Genomic DNA, 26,373 nt, shown 5'->3' on the forward strand with positions numbered 1-26,373 from the left:
TACTTTAGTAGCTTAATATCTTCTAAACGGCTTAACCGATTTTGTTCATTAAACATGAGTTTGAAACTTATTGACAAGTAGTATCTTATGCATCTAAGGTCAAGTATGATAACTAAAGCTATTACAGGAATTATTGAGCTTGAAAACAGTTTTTCCCATAGGAAATAGATTTGATCATACTTATGAAGCTTATAACTTAAAAATTCGAATTTTCCCGGATATAAGGTATTACCGTTAGATTCGTCTAGAGTCCTTCTATTATACAAACGCTCAGTTATTGGCGTAATTAGTAGTTTGAAATTTTGAGTAATTGTCGAAAAACCAAAATTTTCAAAGTTTAGTTTTTTAGTTTTTCGGATATACTGAGCCGTGTATATGTTTGATCCTGACAGCTTAGACACCATTTGAAAGCCTAACTCAACGCTATTGATTTGGTGTATTCACTGTTCTCCTGTCTCTTCTTGAACCGAAGATATATACCGGCAAAAAATATGCCGTTTTGTACCTACCAAGTCCTATAGCTGGCTTATGGGTAGTCAAAACTCACAAACTATACCGGTTCTAAATTGGCCCTCACCCCCTCTTCAAACACAGAAAAAAAATTCAGATCGGTTTAACTTTTCCACACACATACATACATACACACATACAAACATTTTCCCTTTTTTAAATAAAAATTGACTCATATTTCTGAGCTCGGTAACTTTTGAACGGTATAACCGATTTTCAAAATTAGACATGCGATGGAAAGGTAATAGTCAGTACTATTAGAAGCCGCAAAGGTCGGAGTTAAATTTTCGAAGTTTTTGGGAGTTTTGGGGACGAGAACGATAAACAGACCCTAAATAGGAAGGGCCGTAAAATCCACACCCTTGGACCAAAATGGATGGCTGACATATGAATGGGTGAGTCTTTTCCTGAACTTTAAGATGGGAGTTGGCCCAATTTTCAATTCAGTCAGATTTAGAAAATCGAAAATTTCGTGTATATATAGTGTCGCGTGTAGGGGGTGTAGGTGTGCGCCACTGGCGAGAACTGCCATTCTCTGGTAATTATGTATATGTATTAATACAAAAACAATTTTGCGGGAAAAGTTTTATTGATAATATTAGAATTAGTATCTTTAAATAAAATCATTTTTTAAAATTAGAAAATTTAGATATCTTTTTGTCAAGTGCTCTCTGGTAGTTTTTAAAACTTATTTTTCTGTTAATATAAAACTAATAGTTATATTATAATAGTTTTAAAAATACACAGTTATGCTAATAAACAACAATTTGTAACTAAAATAATATAGAATTACTTCAATCGTTAACGGCTTAATATTTTAAAACAACCTCAATTTATTCACTTTCAACGCTACCACATACGAAATAATGCATCAAACAATAAGCAAATATCTGTTAGGTTCCCACGTGACGTGCTGCGCGGCTGAACCAAATTTAGCGACGACAATCGGCATACCGGTTCTCTGTGTATCGTGGCGAAAATAGATTTTGTATTCAGAAGCAGATGTGGGATTACGAACACTCGATCCGAATCGTATCCGCCATGTTTTACCATAGAGCCTTACGGGAAAACATGGCGGATACGATTCGTATCGAGTGTTCGTAATCCCTACGCAGAATATTACTGAGTGAGATATCGGTTGAATGTGTGTTCCAGGATGTGGATTCCGGGTTACAGTAAAACATTATAGAAACATTTTAATTATACGCGGTGTGTTATAATTATCCATTTTAAAGATACACTGTTTATTTTTCGCCATTTAATAATTTTGCAAGCTGTTAACTCTTTAATTGAAGCTGATTATAGAAGATAGAAGTAAAAAGGCTTTTATTTAATTACGAATCTTGGGAGTTTGTTAAGATCGTGTACGTCGTGTAGATTTTTAGAGGCCCCACAATATTTTCAGAATTCTTCTACTTATACACCCCGAACTCGATTGATTTCAGTTTTTTCATTGATGCCGCATTTAAGGTCTAAGCTTTCATTCCAGAGCACTCTTCTCATCTTCTTTTTTTTAATTTGCTCTAGATTTTTCTATTCTGATTTTGATTTCCTGGAAGCAATCATTTATGGATTCTCATAAATTTTGTCTTCTTGACGTTCATAGGTTGTTACCGTATTCTTTTCCATATACGCTATTTTGGTCACAAGTCCTTGGAGATCTTCAATATTTTCGGCTAAGATGACAGTTCCATCCGATGTCTAATGTTATTAATGGGAACTGCATTTATTTTATTCCAGCTGGTTCACCGTCAAGATCCTTTTTTAGGATCTCCTCTGAGTAGGCATTAAAAAGAATTGGCGACAATACGCATCCCTGTCTTACCCCACATCTAATTTCAATTTCCTCTGACAGCTGTTCGTTAACACGTACTTTTGCTCGCTGCTTATAATATAAATTCGATATGATCCTGAGGTCATTGTAGTCTATCTTTTTTGATTTCAAGACATTCATTAATTGTTCGTGTCATACTTTATTCTAATGCTTTATTTACTTTATTATACTGAATAAAACAAGCATATCTTGGTTGATTTTCAGGCACCTTTGTATTAGTATATTAAGTGAAAAAATAGCTTCACACGTTTAGCACAGGGGCGGCTCGTGATAGTTCAAGATGGTGAGGCACACTACACTTGAGGAATATTATTATTATTAGCTCTCCTTAATGATCCGAAGGTCGATTTATTTTGTAACTTCATAACATGAGGCCGTCTACAGAACATTGCCGTATTTATTTTAACGCTTGCAAATGATATTAAATAACTATTTTATTGGCAAAAGAATAGCAACGAAAGCCGGATACCATTTTACGTGCCAGGCAGGTATTTAGAGAGAGACAAATTGTTTCCTGGTTAAGTCTATGATAGGTTCATACTCATAGCTGCTGTTTTTAGCTAAAAATAATTACTAATACCACATATCAAAACAGTATGCATCAGATGTTTCGTCCTTCCTGGGTCTCATCAGCGTTGTACAGCCATATTAAGCAAAATTTACATTAAAAAATACATGAGAACAACGGACAACAACTGATTTTGTTTAATGAGTTGCCAAAATGAAATTATTGTATGCAAACAATACATATACACCTACAAACACGTGATAAAATATTATATTATAAATGTATCTATTGAATATAGGGCAATACAAAAAAGCAAGAAACAAATTACTGTTATATTATAAGATTGATTTTTATGTTAAATAAACTAAAAGTTACTTTCTGTTTTTTTTTGGCTGTTTATTTTAAGTTTTTTTATAAAAATCGTGCTTAAAAGAAAATTAATTATTATAAAATTATAATAATAAAATGAAAATAAATAAAATAAAATTATTTTTTACGAAATAAAAGGCAGATATCGAGCACTGAGTTTTATTTAATCTTCGAAAGTATACTTTCGCTCCTAGAGCATCTTCAGGAGCATTTCGTCAAAAAAGGAAGGTAAATTAACATATATCTAACAAATACTTAACGTACACTACACGAAGGACAAACAGATAAATTTGAGTGCCGGTAATTTTGGTACTTCTGCATTTTGAAGATGGAGGTACAAACAGATAAATTTATCTATTTGTACGTTACAGTGTAGTTTACGTTCAGTATTTGTTAGATCTATATTAATTTAAGTTGCCACCAATTCAGATAATTAATGACATTCGTCATAACGTTTATTAAAAATTACACTATTATATCCAGATTTAACAGGAGTAGATTATCTCATGGGCATACTTTGATTATGTCTACACAAAATGACTTTTCAGCAGTGACCAAATTTGATAATTTATTAATTGAAAAAGTTTTTGAATTCTCCATAATTTATCAGAAATCTTCTGACCTCTATATTATTTGTATTTATAGAACTCCCGATGCGGATGTGCAGATTTTCTTACAACAACTACTACTTAGCTTGCTAGAATCTATTCCTTCAAAAAGTAAATTAATTCTATGTGGCGATCTAAATATTGACTACTCCAGTGTGTGTGCTGCTCAAGAATCTCTTCATTCTATCTTTGATTCCTTTGGTATAGGTATGCATGTAAATTCTCCAACCAGAATAACTAAAACTAGCTCTAGTATCATTGACTATGTCGTATCGTCTTTAGCTCCAAATTCTACTGACTGTACTGTTTTCAACTCAAGTTTCTCTGATCATGAAGCAGTATTGACTACATTTTGGTTAAAATCAAAAAATAATAGTGAAAACACGCAACGAAAATTGTTCCGTGTCTTTGGAGAACAAAATTTTCTAACATTTAAACACCTATGTCAAACAACTGACTGGGACTTCCGCTCTGTTGATGTCGACATCGAGTTTTCTAGATTCATAAAGTTATTGTCTGGTCTGGCATACGAATCCTTTCCTCTTAGGCCCATCAAAACTAAACATCGTAAACCCTGGTCAACTAGAGGTCTACGTATATCTGCAAAGAACATGCGCTCATTATCGTACCTAAAAAAATTCTCGGACAACATATCCTTCCATGATTACGTTAGGCTTTCCAAGAAAATTTACCATAAAGCCATAAAGGCCGCCAAGGAAATTTATTACAATGCGAGGCTGACTAAATCAGGTAATGTTGCTAAGGAAACGTGGTCTATCGTTAATGAACTGAGAGATAAGACTTCTTCTCCCACCGCAATCCCGACTTCTCCTGTGACGCTGAACAATTACTTTGTAAATGTGGCAAAAAATTTAACAAATACTATACCTCCTTCTCAGGATCCGATTTCATATCTTTCTCATAGGAATGTAAATAGTTTCTTTTTTACACCCATAGTATTAGGTGAACTACGCTCTACAATAAATGACATTAAAAATAAATCGTCATCTGGGACTGATGGCCTCACTCTTAAAATGTTTTCTGCTCTACCTGATTGTACTTTAAACCATCTTACTACCTTAATAAACAGGTCATTCGAAACTGGAGTTTTTCCAAGCTGCCTCAAGACAGCGATAATATACACAAAGGAGGCGATAAAGATCTTGCTTCGAATTATCGCCCTATTGCACTCCTGCCCACGTTGTCGAAGATAATTGAAAGTCTGGTACAAAAAAAGAATCTTATCTTTTCTGTTGAAATACAAATTGCTTACTCCACATCAATTTGGATTCCTGAGTGACAAATGCACGAATGATGCTATGTTCTTCCTTTTCGATCATGTTTACTCCAGTCTAAACAACCATCACCTACAGCAACAATTTTCTGTGATTTCTCTAAAGCATTTGATTGTGTAAACCATAACATCTTGACTGACAAATTACAGCACTATGGATTTAGGGGAAAGGCTCTTAAATCATATCTTAATAAAAGAAGTCAGTTTGTAAGGGTTGACACGAAGACGTCTTCTTGCATGCCATTAGAATGTGGGGTACCTCAGGGTTCAGTTCTAGGCCCTACATTGTTTCTGATATACATAAATGACATCTCTAGTCTGAACATTAAAGGTAAAATATGTCTCTTTGCAGATGATACTAGTATTACTTGGAGTAACACGGATATTATGGATCTTCGCAATACCATAGCTACAGACCTAGTCACCATTAAATCGTGGTGCGATTCGAATCTCCTGTTATTTAACGTTTCTAAAACCAAAGTCCTACCTTACAACAGTATGATGCAACCTTTAGTACTTAATAACAACAGTCTGGAGGTAGTTGAATCCGTGAAGTTCTTAGGGCTTATTGTGGATAGGTCCCTAAAATGGAACTTGCACATTGATGCCTTACACAAAAAATTACGTTCTGCTTGTTTTGCGCTAAGATCAGTTTCTACGGAAATGAATTTGACAACATCTAGGACCGTTTATTATGCCCTTTTTGAGTCTCATCTTCGGTACGCCCTTCCATTCTAGGGTACGTGTTGTGCGACTCAATTTGAGCGTATTTTTAAACTACAAAAGAGAGCTCTTCGTTACTCCCTGAGACACAATAGCAGAGTTCATTGCCAAGAATTCTTTAAAAAATTTAAAATATTAACTCTTCCTTCTTTGTTTGTTTTTGAATCCGTTTGTTTAATCCGCAAACATGCATCAGAAGGTCCAGAGAGACCCACTCACAACTATCCCCTTAGAAAGGTGGAGCATAATCTTTATCTGCCAACCTCACGGTCTGAGCTGGTTAAGTGCTCTATACTATACAATTCGAGAAAAATGTACAATCACCTGCCCTCTAACATCAAATCTATTGCAGCATTTCCCGCTTTTCGCAAGGTCTTGAAAGCTTATTTGCTGGAGAGAGCTTTTTATACAGTGAATGACTTTTTTTATAAACGATTTGAATTCAGCAAATTGACTTGCAGGATTATTACTTTCGAGTACTTTTGTACATATTTGCTTTTTTTCTCGTTCGCCTTCTTTTTGCTCTGACGTTGTATACATATTGTTTGCAAAATTTTTAATTTTTTAATGTGTACTTAATAACTATAAAATTATATTAAGTAGTATAACTCACGCCATTTACTTGGTGTCTGTTTCTGTTTTTGTTTTGTTTGTAGTTTTTTATTATTTTTTGTTTTTTATTGTATTTTTTATTTTGTATAATCTTTGTCCACAAATTGGTAAAATTTTTTGACAATAAAGCATACCTTACTTATTTCCTTACATTCGAGGATACCTTCCTTTTTTTGACGAAATGCCCCTGAAAATGCTCTAGGAGCGAAAGTATACTTGGGCAAAGCAAGATTAAGTAAAACTCAATGGCTCGATACCTGCCTTTTATTTCGTAAAATTCATATATTCGAGCATTCAACCACTTCCTATTTTAAAGTTATTTTAGTCAAAAACTTCATAAAATATAAATTCTAAATAGAAAACTGAGTTCTTAATTTTTTTTATAAATTAAAGAAACTTTGCGAGACTCTGTTCTGCAAAATGAGCTATCACCTTGTCTATAAAAGCGTTCTCATCCTGTGATTTTATAAATGATTTTTCAGTTGATATTTTTGGCATATAACTCAATTATTAAGTTTTAAATCATTATCGTGAAAAAAGTCTCTCTCTATCGTGAAAAAACGCTATAGAAGAGGATACGATGTAAGGTCGAACTGCACCGATCTGCTTAATGGATAAAAATTATTGGATATGTAATTTAGTTATGTTAATATTTAAAAACAAAAAAAAACAAAAAAAAAAGCAAAAAAAAACAAAAAAAAAACAAAAATTAATATAGTTGTATTTATTAACATAGTAAGTAGGCATTGTTATTTGTTTTATTTTTTATTATTCTTTATTTTTAAGTGTATACTGGGCAATTTTATACTTATGAACGAATAATAATTTTATATGTAGTTACGTGGCTAAAGGTTCTGAACCAAAGCCAGAATAAAAAAAAAAAAAATAAAAAAAACAAGTGGTGCCCTATCTAATTTTGTTCTGACATAAGTACTTAATAATTATTAAAAAATGACTTAAAATGAAATAAATAAAAAAAAATTGGCCCAGGCAGATATTATTTTAGATTTTTTTGATCATTCGAAACAAAAAAGGACTTTCGTAATTAAAGACCTATTTACAAAAACAACATAGGTAACTGTATTTTTAAAATTTCTGGAATTTGTTTGTGTAAAAACCTAATTTCTATAAAATAATTTGAAATACACATTAATGATATTATTTATAAATATTATAGATATAATATCTATAAATAATATCATTAAAATTTCCAATTCTTTCATAGAAATTGTATTTTTACACTAAAAAGTTAAATCGTTTTCAAGTTATAAACAATTTAAAACTGAATAAAGAACGACAGATGGCGATTTTCAAGGCTTAAAATAAAGAGTAAAAAATATTATTTTTGTAATCATCAAGTACCTAAATTCAAGTTCAAACCCTCTTCTATCAGGTCCCGTTAAAATTTATTGCATGTTCTACTCTAAAATGTCTTTTTTAAATTGTTAATGAGGAAGGTTCCTTATTAAAATTACTTAAAAGTAATTTTTTAATTATTAATTATAGTCAGAAGAAAATTAAATTGGGCACCTCTTGCTTTTTATAATTATTAACATACTAAATTACATACATCCAATAAATTTTATCCATTAAACAGATCGGTGCAGTTCGGCCATATACGCTTATATTGTATCTAAAACTACTAAAAGGCCTGCCTCATAGGATATTTGAATAATTCTTGACAGGTTGAGGTTCCGAGCTCCGCATTTTAGTCCCTTTTACGAAACCGTAATATGCTAGGCAAGGGATCTATGAGAGGCTGGCTTCACACGTCTTCACCCAACAATTTGAGACATATACTCGCACGTGGACGACAAAGATCAGGGCCGTACCTATTTTTATTTTTTTTCTCATAAAAGTTATTTAGCAAATTTCAAAAAGTTAAATTGTATTTAAAGAATTGATGATGGTATAGAGTATAGAGAAATAAGGTAAATAGTCGATTGATATACTGATGAGGCACTGCCTCACCTGCCTCATAGGACAAGCCGCCACTTGTTTAGCAACATTAGCAACTTTAGCACATAGGACATTCCAGTATCATTCTTTGGGGAGGTAATACGCCTGAGCTATAAATTTGGTTCAAGAGTATCACTAAAGGTGCGTACAGATATGCGAGCCGCGTATTACGCTCCGTGTGTTCGCCGCGCGTTTCTGGCGCCGACGGAAGTTGGTTCGGGTGCACTGTGTGCGCGTTTGTGTGCCCCTTGAAAACACGTACTACTACTAATCTATCGAACGCGCCACAAACGCGCAGCGTACACACGGTGCGAAATGCGCGGCACGCTTATCTGTACATACCTTAAGATATTAATATGCTCTTCATGTATGATAGGGGGGCTTTGCTAGTACTGTATAGTACTTACAAAATTGCTTCTCTGACTAATTTAGTAGATTTTTTAGAAATTTAGAAATGGTAACTAAATAATATAATAATGGGAATGAGTACAGAAAATAAAACAAATAATAAATTATTATTTATTAAAATTGAGTAGGGAATCTTTGTACATACTTCATACTTCTTGATAAATTATTATTAAATAGTCGTCCATAATGATCACAGATAAATACCAGATACCTACCTATTTGTAATCTGACAGTTTCGTATAATAATTGTCTTGTTACAATTGAAGAGTGACATTTTACAGTCGTTCCAGGAAACACTTTTTTAATCACATTCTTAAAAGCCATATTTCATGAATAGGGCTGTCAACGAGGGTATTTGGCTCCGAATTCCATCCTACTACATCGATTTACTTGATATTTTCACAGTAAGTACGGAATAGCTCAAGAAACAAAGTCTACCCTATATACTAGGGCGCTTTTATCTTGGGGCGGTTCCCACCCCTTCTCGGAGATGGAAATTTTTTGGTTAAAATAACCACGGAAGTGGCTATAAAATATAATCTTATTCTAAGCAAAAATTGTACTACTTATATTTTTTTTTTGAAAACTCAATACTTTTTGAGTTATTGGTAGTTGAAAATAGGCCATTTTCATTGAAACATTACACGTTTTCGAACGGTTTTTGCGAATAACTTAAAAACTGTGCATCTAACTAAAAAAACTGTATCTAACATTTTGTAGCTTATAAAAAAAAACAAAGAGATTCGTTCTTTCACATATCTTCTAGTTATAAAACAAAAAGAGATATGATACGTGAAAAGAGTTTGATTTTTTTGTGCATCCTCAAATCGGTGTATTCAACTTGAAATAATAGAGAAACGGTCGATTTTAGGTGTATAATGCTACCAATACCTGTTTTAGTACATAAAAAACCTTTAAAATGAGCAATATTAAATGTCGATTACATTCAAACTAAGCGAGATATGATGCAAAAAATTGATGACTTAAGAAAAAATGAGAAGTATATTTAACTCCTCATCCACCAGAATTTAAATGCATCGTTTTCCTTCAACAAAGCCTTTTAGTATAATGTTACTTCTATGTTCAAAAAGTTGGACGCGTTTAAAATTAATGATTTTTGAAAAAAATAAAATCAAATTATAGAGCGCATTTTTAAATTTTCTTATAAATCTTCCTTTTTCTCCATGTAACTCTAAAATGATAAGAGATACGAAAAAAAGATACCATACAAAAATGTAGGGTTTTTGTAGATACAAATTTTTCTGTGATTTTCCCATTGATTTTGATAAAAATTTTGTTTTTGTTTTTTATTACTGAAAAGAAAAGGAAGATTTTTAAGAAAATTTAAAAATGCGCTCTATAATTTAATCTTGTTTTTTTTCACAAACCGTTCAGTTTAAAACCGTCCAACTTTTTGAACACAGAAATAGCACTATAATAAAAGTTATTGCAGAAGGAAAACGATGCAGGTAAATTCTGGTGGGTGAGGGGTTAAATACACTTCTCATTTTTTCTTAAAATACGTTAGACATCAAATTTTTTGCCGCATATCACGCTTAGTTTGAATGTAAACGACATTTAATATTGCTCATTTTAAAGGCCTTTTGAAGCACTATAAAAGGTATTGGTATCATTATACACATAAAAGCGACCGTTTCTCTATTATTTCAAGTTGAATATACCGATTTGAGCATGCACCAAAAAACAAACTTTTTTAACCTACCTTATCTCCTTTTGTATTACAAATAAAAGATTTAGATAAATAGAAGGAACGAATCTATTTGATTTTTATAAGCTACGAAAATGTTTTATATAGTTTTTTTAGTTAGATGCATAGTTTTTAAGCTACTCGCAAAAAACCGTCCGGACATGTTTCAATTAGAATGACCAATCTTCAACCACGAATAACTCAAAAAATATTGAGTTTTCAAGAATAAATTACGGAACAGTTTTTTCTTAGAATTGGATTCACTAGTTACTTCCTTGGTTATTTTGACCAAAAAATTTTCCACCCCCGAGAAGGGGTGAGAACACGCAGTAGGATAGAACTCGGAGGTAATATCCTGTTCTTGCTCTCATTGACTGGCGCAGAAAGAATAGAACTAGCTTCTTTTTAATTTGCGCTGGAACATTGTTTGAGTGGGAATTTATTATTTTGAAGATCACCAACACTATAAATTGGTTTCCCACAATTTTACGAAATTGTCTAATACTTCTTCGAACCATTGTCTCTTCAAAGGATCCTTGAAAGCAGGCGCTAAAGTCTTCAGTTGCATTTCTAGGATGGCTTCGTTGCCCAACAGGGAGTTTAATCTGCCGAGTAGCCTTGGATCCCCTAAAACAGTAAACATTAGTAATTAAATAGGTATACATTTTCTTTGGAAATGAAATGGAAAAAGAAAATGTTCGGTGTTCTTTCGATTATTGGTCAATTATTATCTTTCTATTCCAAGAGGATGTCCGATGAGTATCTTTCTTTGATGTCTTTACATAAGTCTTTTCCCGAGTTTCTTGTATGTATTAAATTTTTATTTAGTGTACTTTATATATACAGTGAGGACGTTTGAGTTGGAATAAATTCATTTTCTTGAAAATGGGCGATTTTGGAAATCAATCCCAAAACAGATCGATTTTGATTTTTAAATTATAATGTTTTGGCATGTACATAATATATCTTACTAGGGATGAGAATAGGGGTCGTGCGATAGCTCATTTGAAAGGTTATTCAATTCTCTATTCAGTAATATAAACATAACATAATTATTTATACAGAGTGTCCAAAAATTTTTTTGTATTAAATTCATCATCCAACTAATTCACGTCCACTACTGGACATATATCTCCCCATGTATTAAATTAATTGAGAGAAAAAGAAGAATTTATGTAATTTATTTAATTTAAAATATATTTATTTGAAAAATAAAGATTGATTTTCATTCAAATTAAATGTTCAAACTGCCAAAAGGCAGGTGCGTGGCAGCTTTAATATTGAATTTAAGCGAAAAACAATATTTATTTGTCAAATAAATATTTTTTCCTGTTTTATGACAACAGTAAAATGTATTTCGAATTAAATTACATAGATACATTTTTCTTTTTCTTTCAATTAAATTATTTAAAAATTCTTTTGGGCACCCTGTATAAATAATTATGTTAATGTTTATATTACCCAGGGCCGTAACTACGATGTTGGGGGCCCCGGGGCAAATGTGATCTGGGGGCCCCCTACCGGGAGGTCTGGGGAATTTAACCAAAGCGCAAGGGGGTCCGGAAAAATATTTGATATTTAACCCCTTAAAAGCGAATTTTCCCTCCTATGTGAACACCACACTCTCTTCTTTCTTTTTTTTAGTATGCCCTGCAATAACTATAAAATTAGCAGCTCTAATGATTACAGCTTCATCTGTGTCTGACATTGCAAACGGATTATCAAAGAATGCGTTCGTTCGCTGCAATGTAAATGGTCTTACTTTGTACCGAACGAATAACCAAGCGAACACCTACGAACTCGTTCCTTCGTTCGTGTTGACTTTGATTTAAAAGCACCTTAAGGTGCCTTAAGCTACTGCAGTGTGAGCCAAGCACACTCAGTGAAGCTGGTCAGTGTACTGGTGGGACTGATCCTAATGTGCTCATTTTATCTTATGTATAACTTTCTTTTCAATATGTGGTTCCTTTCACGTACCAAGATGTGGTCTGGGGTAAATTGATTAAGACAAAGTAGCTGGGACCTGGGGTTATTATTCCGGATGCATTTTAGTTTTTATTTCGCCAAAATAACTCATTTCCTCAGTCACAATTTATATGTTTACGAAAGGTTTCGGGGGCCCCAGCTTAACCCGGGCCCCCCTCTTCCAATGGCATTTTAGGTTTTATTACGCCGAAGTAACTAATTTCTTAAGTACTTAATAATTTAAATTTATGTTAAGGTCTCGGGGGCCCCAGCTTAGCTCAGGCCTCAGGGGCCCTGTTCTGTTCCAATTACATTTGAGTCTAAAAGACTAATTTCCCCAGTGAAAAATTAAAACTACATATGGTGCGGTCTTCTTAAAATTGTGTCATTTGAAAATATTTCGTTAGGATCGGCTTTTAAAATACATCATTTTATTTTCCTCGTTAAAATCTATGCATGGGGCCCCCTTGGTCGGGGGCCCCGGGGCACTGCCCCGGTTGCCCCAATGGTAGTTACGGCTCTGATAATACCGAATAGAGAATTAAATAACCTTTCAAATGAGCGATTGCACGACCCCTATTCTCATTTAACATCGTTTACGTCATCACGCCCAGATGGATGGCGTCACTAGTATGATATGTACCTACGCCAAAACATTATAATTTTAAAATAAAAATCGACATGTTTCGGGATTTATCTCTAGAATCGCCCATTCTCGAGAAAATAAATGTATTCCAACTCAAACGTCCTCACTGTATATTGACTGATTGTCATAAAAATCGGGAAACACAAAAATAGAGCGTGGCGCTTGGGGAGTACCGAGTACCGACAGTGAATATGTACTTCTTTGGATCCGATTCGATTCAGTTCGATTCGATCCGATTTGATTCGATTCCATTCGATCCTATCCGATTCGATTTTATTTAATTTTAGTTTATACAAATATATTACCTCCACCACTTTCTCTGACCAATTGTCCTAATATTATTCGTAGTCTTGTGCCAACAGTATTTAAATCTAACTGTCAGCAAAATATATTAAAAAATATGAAGATATAAGTTTCTGCATATTCTTCTTCTTTAGCCCATTTCATCCAACTTTGGACATAGGCCTTACCCAAATATTTCCATATCTGTCTGTCCTTGGCTGCGCTTTTCCAGTGAATTCCTGCAGCTTTTACAATATCGTCTTTCCATCGCATCTGAGGTCATCCTCTTCCTCTTCTTCCTTTCCACGGTCTCCAGTTTTGTATTTCAGTATTCTACCTTTAATCTTCCTGTCTCGCGTTGTGGCCCGTAATTCTCCACTTTAACCCTGCTATATGTTCAGCTACATTTTTTACTTTTGTTTTCTCTCTTATCCATTTGTTTGATTTTTTGTCTTGCAGTTTTATTCCCAACATGGATTTTTCCATTTTTCTCCGAGTTATTTCTATTTTGTTTATGTTGGCCTTTGTTAATGTCCATGTTTCTGAGCCATACGTCAGAACAGAAAGGATGTACTGGTCAGATACACGGGTTTTTAGGTACTGTTGTATCTTTGTGCATTTTAGTATCCATATCCAACTTTCTAAACGTTGCCCACACGCAGGTATATATATTGTTATGATCTGCTTTCTCTTACTTTTATAATAATTAGTATTTATTTAATTAATTAGTCAATTGTCGCAAATCATACATAAAAATTAAGAAAATTCTCAGGGTGCCTTTTTATCATACAAAAAAAAATAACTAAATTATCTTAGGTTATACTTATCCTTTCTCGTGGTTTCAGTATATCTTAGTTGATCCTTATCAGGAAAACATAGGAAAAAGAAATACATAGAAATACCATAAATAAGCACATACAAATATCTTTTATTATCAAAAGCAATACTCTGAAAATTTATCAATTAAATCCTGTGGGCATAACTGTCCCAATGCAACTCTTACCACATAAATTAATTTTAATTAAACAAATATTTATCGGTTTGTTCTTAATAACATTGATAAAACAAACTAAACAAACAAATTTAGGTATTCGCAAAACTACTTATACTTCCTATTAAATTTTTGAAATATTGGAATCTTAGCTCATATGTTTTTACTCAAAAAAATTAACTTCTGAACATAAAGAAAATCTATCACCTAAATTATTGACTGACCTTTTGATTCACACACAATGATGTCTCCTCTTGACCGAAACAGCTCTTCCTTGTTGATTATGTTAGGCTACCCATCGAAGCCCTCTCCGTTCTCAGCATCAATCCATCAGCATACCAGCAACTAATTCTCCAAAACACGAGCCAGGCCTCTTTTAACCAGTACTCGTTAAAAAAACTCCAAAATTCTCTCCTCTCCTTCTTACAATAATATTCTCTCCCTTGGACTTTACAGAATCAAAGAGGTATTTCTTCTCAATTTGATCTGTTTCCCGTTCCACTTTTCAGCTACACTCTTTACTATCTAACAACCACTGGTACTTGCTTCTGAGCTGTTCACGAAAACTTTGACTGCTCTTCTCCGATGCCGGTCACATAATAATCTCCTTTTTCAAACTATCTGATTATTCAACCTTCTCTCATAACCATTCCAAATTGCTAAACCAATCAGAAACATTTCTCTCTCCCCATTCCTCTCTTTTCATTCGAAAAACCCATGCATACTTCCAAACAAATACTTCTACTCATGATGATTACTTTTCGGCAATTCTACAAATTTACTTGGGGCTTAAACAAAGAGCCTTAAAATTCCAACTTTCTCTACATTACTTTTCTAAATATAATAATTACCTGTGGCGTTTGGCCTTGCCCGTAACAAAGCAACCGTTTTAAAATAATAATCCCGAAGCAAATTGTCTATTCACATCACTTTATTTACTAATGTCTTTAATTCTTCAGGGAAAACTCATTAAGGATAACCCACTGCTTAAAAGCTAACTTCTAATAAATAGTTACAAATCAATATACAGGGTGTGTCAAATTTATGTGCCCGCGTTATATTAAAAAAAATAAAGTTTTTATTATATCTTTGATTGATAAAATAATACACAATAATATAATCGTCAACAACCTCAATATTTACATTATTTATATTTATATTTATATTTATATTTATATTTATATTTATATTTATATTTATATTTATATTTATATTTATATTTATATTTATATTTATATTTATATTTATATTTATATTTATATTTATATTTATATTTATATTTATATTTATATTTATATTTATATTTATATTTATATTTATATTTATATTTATATTTATATTTATATTTATATTTATATTTATATTTATATTTATATTTATATTTATATTTATATTTATATTTATATTTATATTTATATTTATATTTATATTTATATTTATATTTATATTTATATTTATATTTATATTTATATTTATATTTATATTTATATTTATATTTATATTTATATTTATATTTATATTTATATTTATATTTATATTTATATTTATATTTATATTTATATTTATATTTATATTTATATTTATATTTATATTTATATTTATATTTATATTTATATTTATATTTATATTTATATTTATATTTATATTTATATTTATATTTATATTTATATTTATATTTATATTTATATTTATATTTATATTTATATTTATATTTATATTTATATTTATATTTATATTTATATTTATATTTATATTTATATTTATATTTATATTTATATTTATATTTATATTTATATTTATATTTCTATTTATATTTATATTTATATTTATATTTATATTTATATTTATATTTATATTTATATTTATATTTATACACACACCGGCAAAATTAGCCGAACACGTTAAAAATGGGACATGTTTGATGTCTCGTATTTCATAAACCAGTGGTCCAATTTAAGTGATTCTTTTAGTATGTTATAGCCCTATTATTTAAGAATATCGTTGTAATAATATTGTTGCTAGACAGGTAAATACCATTTTATACCGGGTGTAATAATCATACTGTGTTTTTTTCTTAAAGTTTAGAACACCCTGTGGAATATTCTAGCATATGTAAAATATTAGAATTAATACTCGATTGTAGACTTAGGCTTGCTTAACATTTTCCTTTTCGATTCATTTACTTATGTGAGATAATAAAAAAGTTATGTGCGTTAACAACTATCCATGTTTTTCATCAATAAATCCTCATAGTAGGGGAGGAAAGTATACTAAATTTGCAGTTACTCGAGCGTTATGGGGACCTATTGGATTGTGAAGAGTATGTGCTAAAATCAGAAAAAGGTTAAGTTTTCCATAAAGTGGGGGACTTTTCATTTTTAATTTAATTTTCCATTTGAAAACAATCATTTTTCTCCGATTATAGCGCTATCTATCCATAATCCGAAAAAATATGTCGAATAAAAGTTGCTTATTTTTACGTAAAGAATCCAAATCTGCAATAAAAATTGGGGGCTCCTATTTAAAATTTTAAACTAAATCCCCCACCCCACCTCCGTGGGGGCTCGTGACACCCCACGGAGAGGGGTGGGGGGTAAATTAAAAATTATAAATACGAAACCTGCGATATTTTGCGAAATGAACATCAGATCGTAAAACTGCAAAATACACCTAATCAATATTTTTCAAAAATCTACCGAATGGCACCAAACACGACCCCCCACGGAGGTGGGGTGGGGGGTTACATTAAAATATTAAATAGGAGCCCCCAATTTTTATTGCAGATTTGGATCCTTGACGTAAAAATAAGCAACTTTTATTCGCAACATTTTTTCCTATTATGGATAAATGGCGCTATAATCGGAAAAAACGATTGGTGGAAATGGAAAATTAAATTGAAAAATGGAGAGTCCCACACTTTATGGAAAACCTAACTTAACTTTTTTTGGTTGTAGCACCCACTCTTCACAATCCACTCCAGGTCCCAAGAACGCTCGAGTAATTGCAAATTTAGCATACTTTTCTCCCCTACTATGAGGATTTATTGATAAAAAACATGGTTAGTTGTTAAAGCACATAACTTTTTTATTTTCCAACATAAGCAAATAAATCAAAAAAGAAAATGTTAAGAAAGCATAATTCTACAATCGAGTTTTAATTTTAATATTTTATATGTGCTGGAATATTCCACAGGGTGTTCCGAACTTTAAGAAAAAAAACACAGTATGCTTGTTACACCCGGTATAAAATGACATTTACCTGTCTAGCAACAATATTATTACACCGATATTCTTAAATAATGAGGCTATAACATACTAAAAGAATCACTCAAATCGGACCACTGGTTTATGAAATACGAGACATCAAACATGTCCCATTTTTAACGTGTTCGGCTAATTTTGCCGGTGTGTGTATTTATATTTATATTTATATTTATATTTATATTTATATTTATATTTATATTTATATTTATATTTATATTTAAATTTATATTTATATTTATATTTATATTTATATTTATATTTATATTTATATTTATATTTATATTTATATTTATATTTATATTTATATTTATATTATATTTATATTTATATTTATATTTATATTTATATTTATATTTATATTTATATTTATATTATATTTATATTTATTTATATTTATATTTATATTTATATTTATATTTATATTTATATTTATATTTATATTTATATTTATATTTATATTTATATTTATATTTATATTTATATTTATATTTATATTTAAATTATATTTATATTTATATTTATATTTATATTTATATTTATATTTATATTTATATTTATACACACACCGGCAAAATTAGCCGAACACGTTTAAAAATGGGACATGTTTGATGTCTCGTATTTCATAAACCAGTGGTCCAATTTAAGTGATTCTTTTAGTATGTTATAGCCCTATTATTTAAGAATATCGTTGTAATAATATTGTTGCTAGACAGGTAAATACCATTTTATACCGGGTGTAATAATCATACTGTGTTTTTTTCTTAAAGTTTAGAACACCCTGTGGAATATTCTAGCATATGTAAAATATTAGAATTAATACTCGATTGTAGACTTAGGCTTGCTTAACATTTTCCTTTTCGATTCATTTACTTATGTGAGATAATAAAAAAGTTATGTGCGTTAACAACTATCCATGTTTTTCATCAATAAATCCTCATAGTAGGGGAGGAAAGTATACTAAATTTGCAGTTACTCGAGCGTTACTGGGGACCTATTGGATTGTGAAGAGTATGTGCTAAAATCAGAAAAAGGTTAAGTTTTCCATAAAGTGGGGGACTTTTCATTTTTTAATTTAATTTTCCATTGAAAAACAATCATTTTTCTCCGATTATAGCGCTATCTATCCATAATCCGAAAAAATATGTCGAATAAAAGTTGCTTATTTTTACGTAAAGAATCCAAATCTGCAATAAAAATTGGGGGCTCCTATTTAAAATTTTAAACTAAATCCCCCACCCCACCTCCGTGGGGGCTCGTGACACCCCACGGAGAGGGGTGGGGGGTAAATTAAAAATTATAAATACGAAACCTGCGATATTTTGCGAAATGAACATCAGATCGTAAAACTGCAAAATACACCTAATCAATATTTTTCAAAAATCTACCGAATGGCACCAAACACGACCCCCCACGGAGGTGGGGTGGGGGGTTACATTAAAATATTAAATAGGAGCCCCCAATTTTTATTGCAGATTTGGATCCTTGACGTAAAAATAAGCAACTTTTATTCGCAAACATTTTTTCCTATTATGGATAAATGGCGCTATAATCGGAAAAAACGATTGGTGGAAATGGAAAATTAAATTGAAAAATGGAGAGTCCCACACTTTATGGAAAACCTAACTTACTTAACTTTTTTTGGTTGTAGCACCCACTCTTCACAATCCACTCCAGGTCCCAAGAACGCTCGAGTAATTGCAAATTTAGCATACTTTTCTCCCCTACTATGAGGATTTATTGATAAAAAACATGGTTAGTTGTTAAAGCACATAACTTTTTTATTTTCCAACATAAGCAAATAAATCAAAAAAGAAAATGTTAAGAAAGCATAATTCTACAATCGAGTTTTAATTTTAATATTTTATATGTGCTGGAATATTCCACAGGGTGTTCCGAACTTTAAGAAAAAAACACAGTATGCTTGTTACACCCGGTATAAAATGACATTTACCTGTCTAGCAACAATATTATTACACCGATATTCTTAAATAATGAGGCTATAACATACTAAAAGAATCACTCAAATCGGACCACTGGTTTATGAAATACGAGACATCAAACATGTCCCATTTTTAACGTGTTCGGCTAATTTTGCCGGTGTGTGTATTTATATTTATATTTATATTTATATTTATATTTATATTTATATTTATATTTATATTTATATTTATATTTATATTTATATTTATATTTATATTTATATTTATATTTATATTTATATTTATATTTATATTTATATTTATATTTATATTTATATTTATATTTATATTTATATTTATATTTATATTTATATATTTATATTTATATTTATATTTATTTATATTTATATTTATATTTATATTTATATTTATATTTATATTTATATTTATATTTATATTTATATTTATATTTATATTTATATTTATATTTATACACACCGGCAAAATTAGCCGAACACGTTAAAAATGGGACATGTTTGATGTCTCGTATTTCATAAACCAGTGGTCCAATTTAAGTGATTCTTTTAGTATGTTATAGCCCTATTATTTAAGAATATCGTTGTAATAATATTGTTGCTAGACAGGTAAATACCATTTTATACCGGGTGTAATAATCATACTGTGTTTTTTTCTTAAAGTTTAGAACACCCTGTGGAAATACGAGACATCAAACATGTCCCATTTTTAACGTGTTCGGCTAATTTTGCCGGTGTGTGTATTTATATTTATATTTATATTTATATTTATATTTATATTTATATTTATATTTATATTTATATTTATATTTATATTTATATTTATATTTATATTTATATTTATATTTATATTTATATTTATATTTATATTTATATTTATATTTATATTTATATTTATATTTATATTTATATTTATATTTATATTTATATATTTATATTTATATTTATATTTATTTATATTTATATTTATATTTATATTTATATTTATATTTATATTTATATTTATATTTATATTTATATTTATATTTATATTTATATTTATATTTATATTTATATTTATATTTATATTTATATTTATATTTATATTTATATTTATATTTATATTTATATTTATATTTATATTTATATTTATATTTATATTTACACACACCGGCAAAATTAGCCGAACACGTTAAAAATGGGACATGTTTGATGTCTCGTATTTCATAAACCAGTGGTCCAATTTAAGTGATTCTTTTAGTATGTTATAGCCCTATTATTTAAGAATATCGTTGTAATAATATTGTTGCTAGACAGGTAAATACCATTTTATACCGGGTGTAATAATCATACTGTGTTTTTTTCTTAAAGTTTAGAACACCCTGTGGAATATTCTAGCATATGTAAAATATTAGAATTAATACTCGATTGTAGACTTAGGCTTGCTTAACATTTTCCTTTTCGATTCATTTACTTATGTGAGATAATAAAAAAGTTATGTGCGTTAACAACTATCCATGTTTTTCATCAATAAATCCTCATAGTAGGGGAGGAAAGTATACTAAATTTGCAGTTACTCGAGCGTTATGGGGACCTATTGGATTGTGAAGAGTATGTGCTAAAATCAGAAAAAGGTTAAGTTTTCCATAAAGTGGGGGACTTTTCATTTTTTAATTTAATTTTCCATTTGAAAACAATCATTTTTCTCCGATTATAGCGCTATCTATCCATAATCCGAAAAAATATGTCGAATAAAAGTTGCTTATTTTTACGTAAAGAATCCAAATCTGCAATAAAAATTGGGGGCTCCTATTTAAAATTTTAAACTAAATCCCCCACCCCACCTCCGTGGGGGCTCGTGACACCCCACGGAGAGGGGTGGGGGGTAAATTAAAAATTATAAATACGAAACCTGCGATATTTTGCGAAATGAACATCAGATCGTAAAACTGCAAAATACACCTAATCAATATTTTTCAAAAATCTACCGAATGGCACCAAACACGACCCCCCACGGAGGTGGGGTGGGGGGTTACATTAAAATATTAAATAGGAGCCCCCAATTTTTATTGCAGATTTGGATCCTTGACGTAAAAATAAGCAACTTTTATTCGCAACATTTTTTCCTATTATGGATAAATGGCGCTATAATCGGAAAAAACGATTGGTGGAAATGGAAAATTAAATTGAAAAATGGAGAGTCCCACACTTTATGGAAAACCTAACTTAACTTTTTTTGGTTGTAGCACCCACTCTTCACAATCCACTCCAGGTCCCAAGAACGCTCGAGTAATTGCAAATTTAGCATACTTTTCTCCCCTACTATGAGGATTTATTGATAAAAAACATGGTTAGTTGTTAAAGCACATAACTTTTTTATTTTCCAACATAAGCAAATAAATCAAAAAAGAAAATGTTAAGAAAGCATAATTCTACAATCGAGTTTTAATTTTAATATTTTATATGTGCTGGAATATTCCACAGGGTGTTCCGAACTTTAAGAAAAAAACACAGTATGCTTGTTACACCCGGTATAAAATGACATTTACCTGTCTAGCAACAATATTATTACACCGATATTCTTAAATAATGAGGCTATAACATACTAAAAGAATCACTCAAATCGGACCACTGGTTTATGAAATACGAGACATCAAACATGTCCCATTTTTAACGTGTTCGGCTAATTTTGCCGGTGTGTGTATTTATATTTATATTTATATTTATATTTATATTTATATTTATATTTATATTTATATTTATATTTATATTTATATTTATATTTATATTTATATTTATATTTATATTTATATTTATATTTATATTTATATTTATATTCATATTTATATTCATATTTATATTTATATTTATATTTATATTTATATTTATATTTATATTTATATTCATATTTATATTTATATTTATATTTATATTTATATTCATATTTATATTTATATTTATATTTATATTCATATTTATTTATATTTATATTTATATTTATATTTATATTTATATTTATATTTATATTTATATTTATATTTATATTTATATTTATATTTATATTTATATTTATATTTATATTTATATTTATATTTATATTTATATTTATATTTATATTTATTCTGTTATTTGTATTTGTCATGATTTTTGTTTTACTCATGTTCATTTTTAATCCTATCTTCTCTGATATTTGTGCTAGTTGAGTCAGCATTATATCTAATTCTTGGTCTAGGTCTTGGTTGGTTGTAATAAGAACAACATCATCGCAATATCTGAGGTGATTGAGTTTCTTTTCGTTTATGTTGATACCCATGTCTTCTCATTCCAATTCTTTAAAGACGTCTTCCAGAGCTAAGTGAAGAGTTTCGGGGATATTACATATCCTTGTCTTACGTCTCTACGGATTGCTATGGCATTAGTTTTGTTTGTTTTGTTTTTCTATTCGACTGTTATAGTTGCTGTTTTATAGATATTATGTAAGAGTCTGTACCTGGAGTCTATTCTGCCGTTATTTAGAGCCTTTTCTATCGCCCATATCTCGATACTATCGAACGCTTTTTCATAGCCTACAAAGGCTAAAAATAAATCTAGGTTGTATTTTGTTTGCTCTCTTTACCAATATTTTCATAGTGAGGAGATGATCTAAGGTACTAAACCAACCCTTTTCTGAAACCCGCTTGTACAACTGGCTGATAAATGTCCATTTTATGCATATCCATGTTTCTGCATATCTACATAATTTCTTCATTTATCATTAACGTTTTACACATTTTTTGAATATCTTTATTAGGAATCTTTTATGACCTAAGAACAGTAAACTGTAGGTTCTCAATTTTCAGTGCAAACTCTGAATCCAAATCGTTGACAGGTATGGCTATAAACTTATCTTTATAACTAAAAAAGTAACTTACCATGAATTTTAAGTAACGACGGATAACTAAAAATAGAATAATTGTATCTCAGTTTGTACAAGGTCCAGTTAGCCACTGAACGGTTTCCGCTGGCAACTTTTATAGTGCCCATGTGCTCAGCGTACCATGGACTGAAGTAATGGCCCAATTCTAAATTACTTATTTGCGCAATTCCCTGCTTTTTTAATCGTTCTTTCATTTGTTGATAGTTGGTTTTATTGAAGACGAATACCTGAAACATTAAAAAACAACGATAAGTTAAGTTTGATCAATTGCGCAACTACCGAATCGAATAAAAATTGGTAAGTGGTAAACTATATTAACGGCCCATACATTGTCATTAAAAGCGTAAGATAAAGGTAATAGGGGAGTGCAAGAACGAGAACATGCAATGTTTCGGAATAATTCAAACAAGCTTATATTTTTCTAAAACTTTTTTTGTTAGTTATATACATGTTAAAGTAAAAAGTTCTACTCGCAGATTTGGCCGCTAATTGTTTATTAATTGTTTAAACAATAACAATTGTTTTGTATAAATAATTTTAAAAATATCGTTAAATTCATCATTTTACTTTGATCAAATATGTTTCTATTTTGTTTTTAATTATGAGTCCAAATATGGCATTACAATTTGAAAATTTTTATACAGAAGCTCTTATACAGTATGTTTGCGTAGCTAGGAACCACATGGAAAACTTTTTTATTATCAATTTTACGAAAAAAAGATATTCTTCATAAAATACTCTGGACAGTCAAAAATCTAAAACTCAACCACCAGATATCAAATTTTATCAATTTTATACGAGTTATGTCAAAAATATGAATTTCTTTAAAGAGTAAAGTACCTTTTCGTACTTCCGGGCCTAAAGTGACAACTTCACTCCCTTGTGACAGGTACTAAAGTGTCACATTTAATCCCTCCGGGATTAAATATTGACGAAACTCCCGGAACGATTAAATCACAAACAAACGAATTTAAGGGATATTTTATTGAAAAATATAATTAATTAGAATGGTAATTAACGTTAATATTCAAATTAATATTGTGACAGTTCGTCATATTGACCAGTCTTTCCTGGGTTAATGCAGCAGGTAACTGACGAGTAACAGATAGGTCCTTTTCATATTGAACTGGTGTTTGTTTCGAAGATCCTGCGGAAACAGGAAGCGAGAATGAGGACTGTGGCATAACTATAGTGGACGAATCGGCGACTTGACCAAATATTTTATCTGAAATTTTTTGTTTATTTTTAATAGACGATTCAATATATCCCTCGGCCACGTTGGAGGATTTCCATCCTCCATGTCTCTTCAGCACGTCTATTGTTGCTCCCGAATCAGCTAACAAAGACGCAGATGTGCGTCTAAAACAATGTCCCGTATAAGACGTCGCATTTTCTAATTTCAAGAAAGCTGCTATTTGCCGTGGAATTGTACCAAACATGTTTTTTCCTACTACTCGCGTAGTACATTCTTTGTTGATGTATTGAACAAAAAATTTTGAATGAGTTGTCCCTGTCTTTCGCAATGCCACATATTTCCGAAATATCGCCACAAAACTGATGGCACTGTTTTCTGAATTTTTGATCACAAAATTTCGGTCAATTTTATTTTTGGTGTTTCTAATCGCAATTAGGAAGGAATCGCCCAAATCTCTCACATCGTCGATTTCTAAATCAACCAACTCTTTTCCACGACAAGCTCCCGCAACGCCCAAAATAAGTGCAACCTACAAAAAAATTGATTTCTTAAAATTTCTGAATATAAACAAATTTCCAAATTTACCTTAAGCATTAAATATTTATCATCCGGAGCCTCCCGTAAGAACTGATCTACCTGCTCAGACGTGAGAATTCTTGACTTCTTTGGCTTAAATCCCTCATTTCTTCTCTTCAAAAAAGCTAATAATTTTGGAAATTTACTTATATCAATATCTTCTCTAATGTTAATAACCGATTTCAGCATTGAGTAATGTGCCCAGAGAGTTGAGGCACAAACCGCTTTTGATTTATCATCGAAGTAGACTAACAGCGCATTTTCAGTAGGTTGTCTCACATTTTTTAAGCGGCACCACTTTTTAAAAGCATCGTACTGCTGCTCGTATAGTTTTCTAGATTTCGGTGGTAACAATTCTTCACCTACTTCGGCTGCTCTTTTATCAATATCAGATACACCTTCTTCACTCATGATACCAATAATTATCAATAACAATGTTTCTTTACAATGACACTAGTAATGACAATGTTTCTAAATTATAACTGTCACAACGCAATGTTACTATGGTAACTTATTTTAAAGACAGTTTATTAAATGAGTTGAAGAGAGAAAAAACTGATTGAAATTATTGAAATAATTAATAAAATCATACCGGAAGTACGAAAAGTATCGTATATACCTTGCGACTGAAGTACATTTAATCCTTCAGGTAAATTATGGCCCTCCCTGCGGTCGGGCCATAAACTTTACCTTCAGGATTAAATGTACTACTTCAGTCCCGCGGTATATAATGTACTATTTTATTCCAGAATATCAAAAAATGCTATTATGAAAAGTTGTTTGAAATTAAAAACTATGTTTTAATATACAATTAAATTATTCTAATCGAAAAAAAAAAAAATTCAATTTTTTCTTAAATTACTGATACCCATCATCATTTTATTACAATTATTGTAACTATTTTATTATCAATTTTACGAAAAAAAGTTATTCTTCATAAAATGCTCTACCTGGTCTAAAATCTATGATACATCTATCAGATATCAAACTTTTCCAGTTTTATATGAGGTATGTAAAAAATATGAATTTTTCTTAAGAGTCAAGTGCCTTTATTATTTACAATATTTTAATTA

The 26,373-nt window shown here is 30.4% G+C and overlaps 1 protein-coding gene across 3 annotated transcripts in view; it reads right to left on the reverse strand.

Annotated features, from left to right (window-relative positions):
• Positions 1 to 8,922: 8,922 nt before the first annotated feature.
• Positions 8,923 to 26,373, reverse strand: part of LOC126885045 (torso-like protein) — a 238,061-nt gene continuing 220,610 nt past the window's right edge. For all 3 annotated transcript variants that reach the window (XM_050651475.1, XM_050651474.1, XM_050651476.1), the window contains exons 5-6: positions 23,525 to 23,756; positions 8,923 to 11,160 (exon numbers count right to left, since the gene is read on the reverse strand). In XM_050651475.1, the coding sequence (XP_050507432.1) occupies positions 10,997 to 11,160; positions 23,525 to 23,756 (396 nt within the window). In that variant the 3' untranslated portion in view covers positions 8,923 to 10,996. The remainder of the gene's footprint in view (positions 11,161 to 23,524; positions 23,757 to 26,373) is intronic.

Source organism: Diabrotica virgifera, chromosome 5 (assembly GCF_917563875.1).
Source record: "Diabrotica virgifera virgifera chromosome 5, PGI_DIABVI_V3a".
Classification (NCBI taxonomy): domain Eukaryota; kingdom Metazoa; phylum Arthropoda; class Insecta; order Coleoptera; family Chrysomelidae; genus Diabrotica; species Diabrotica virgifera.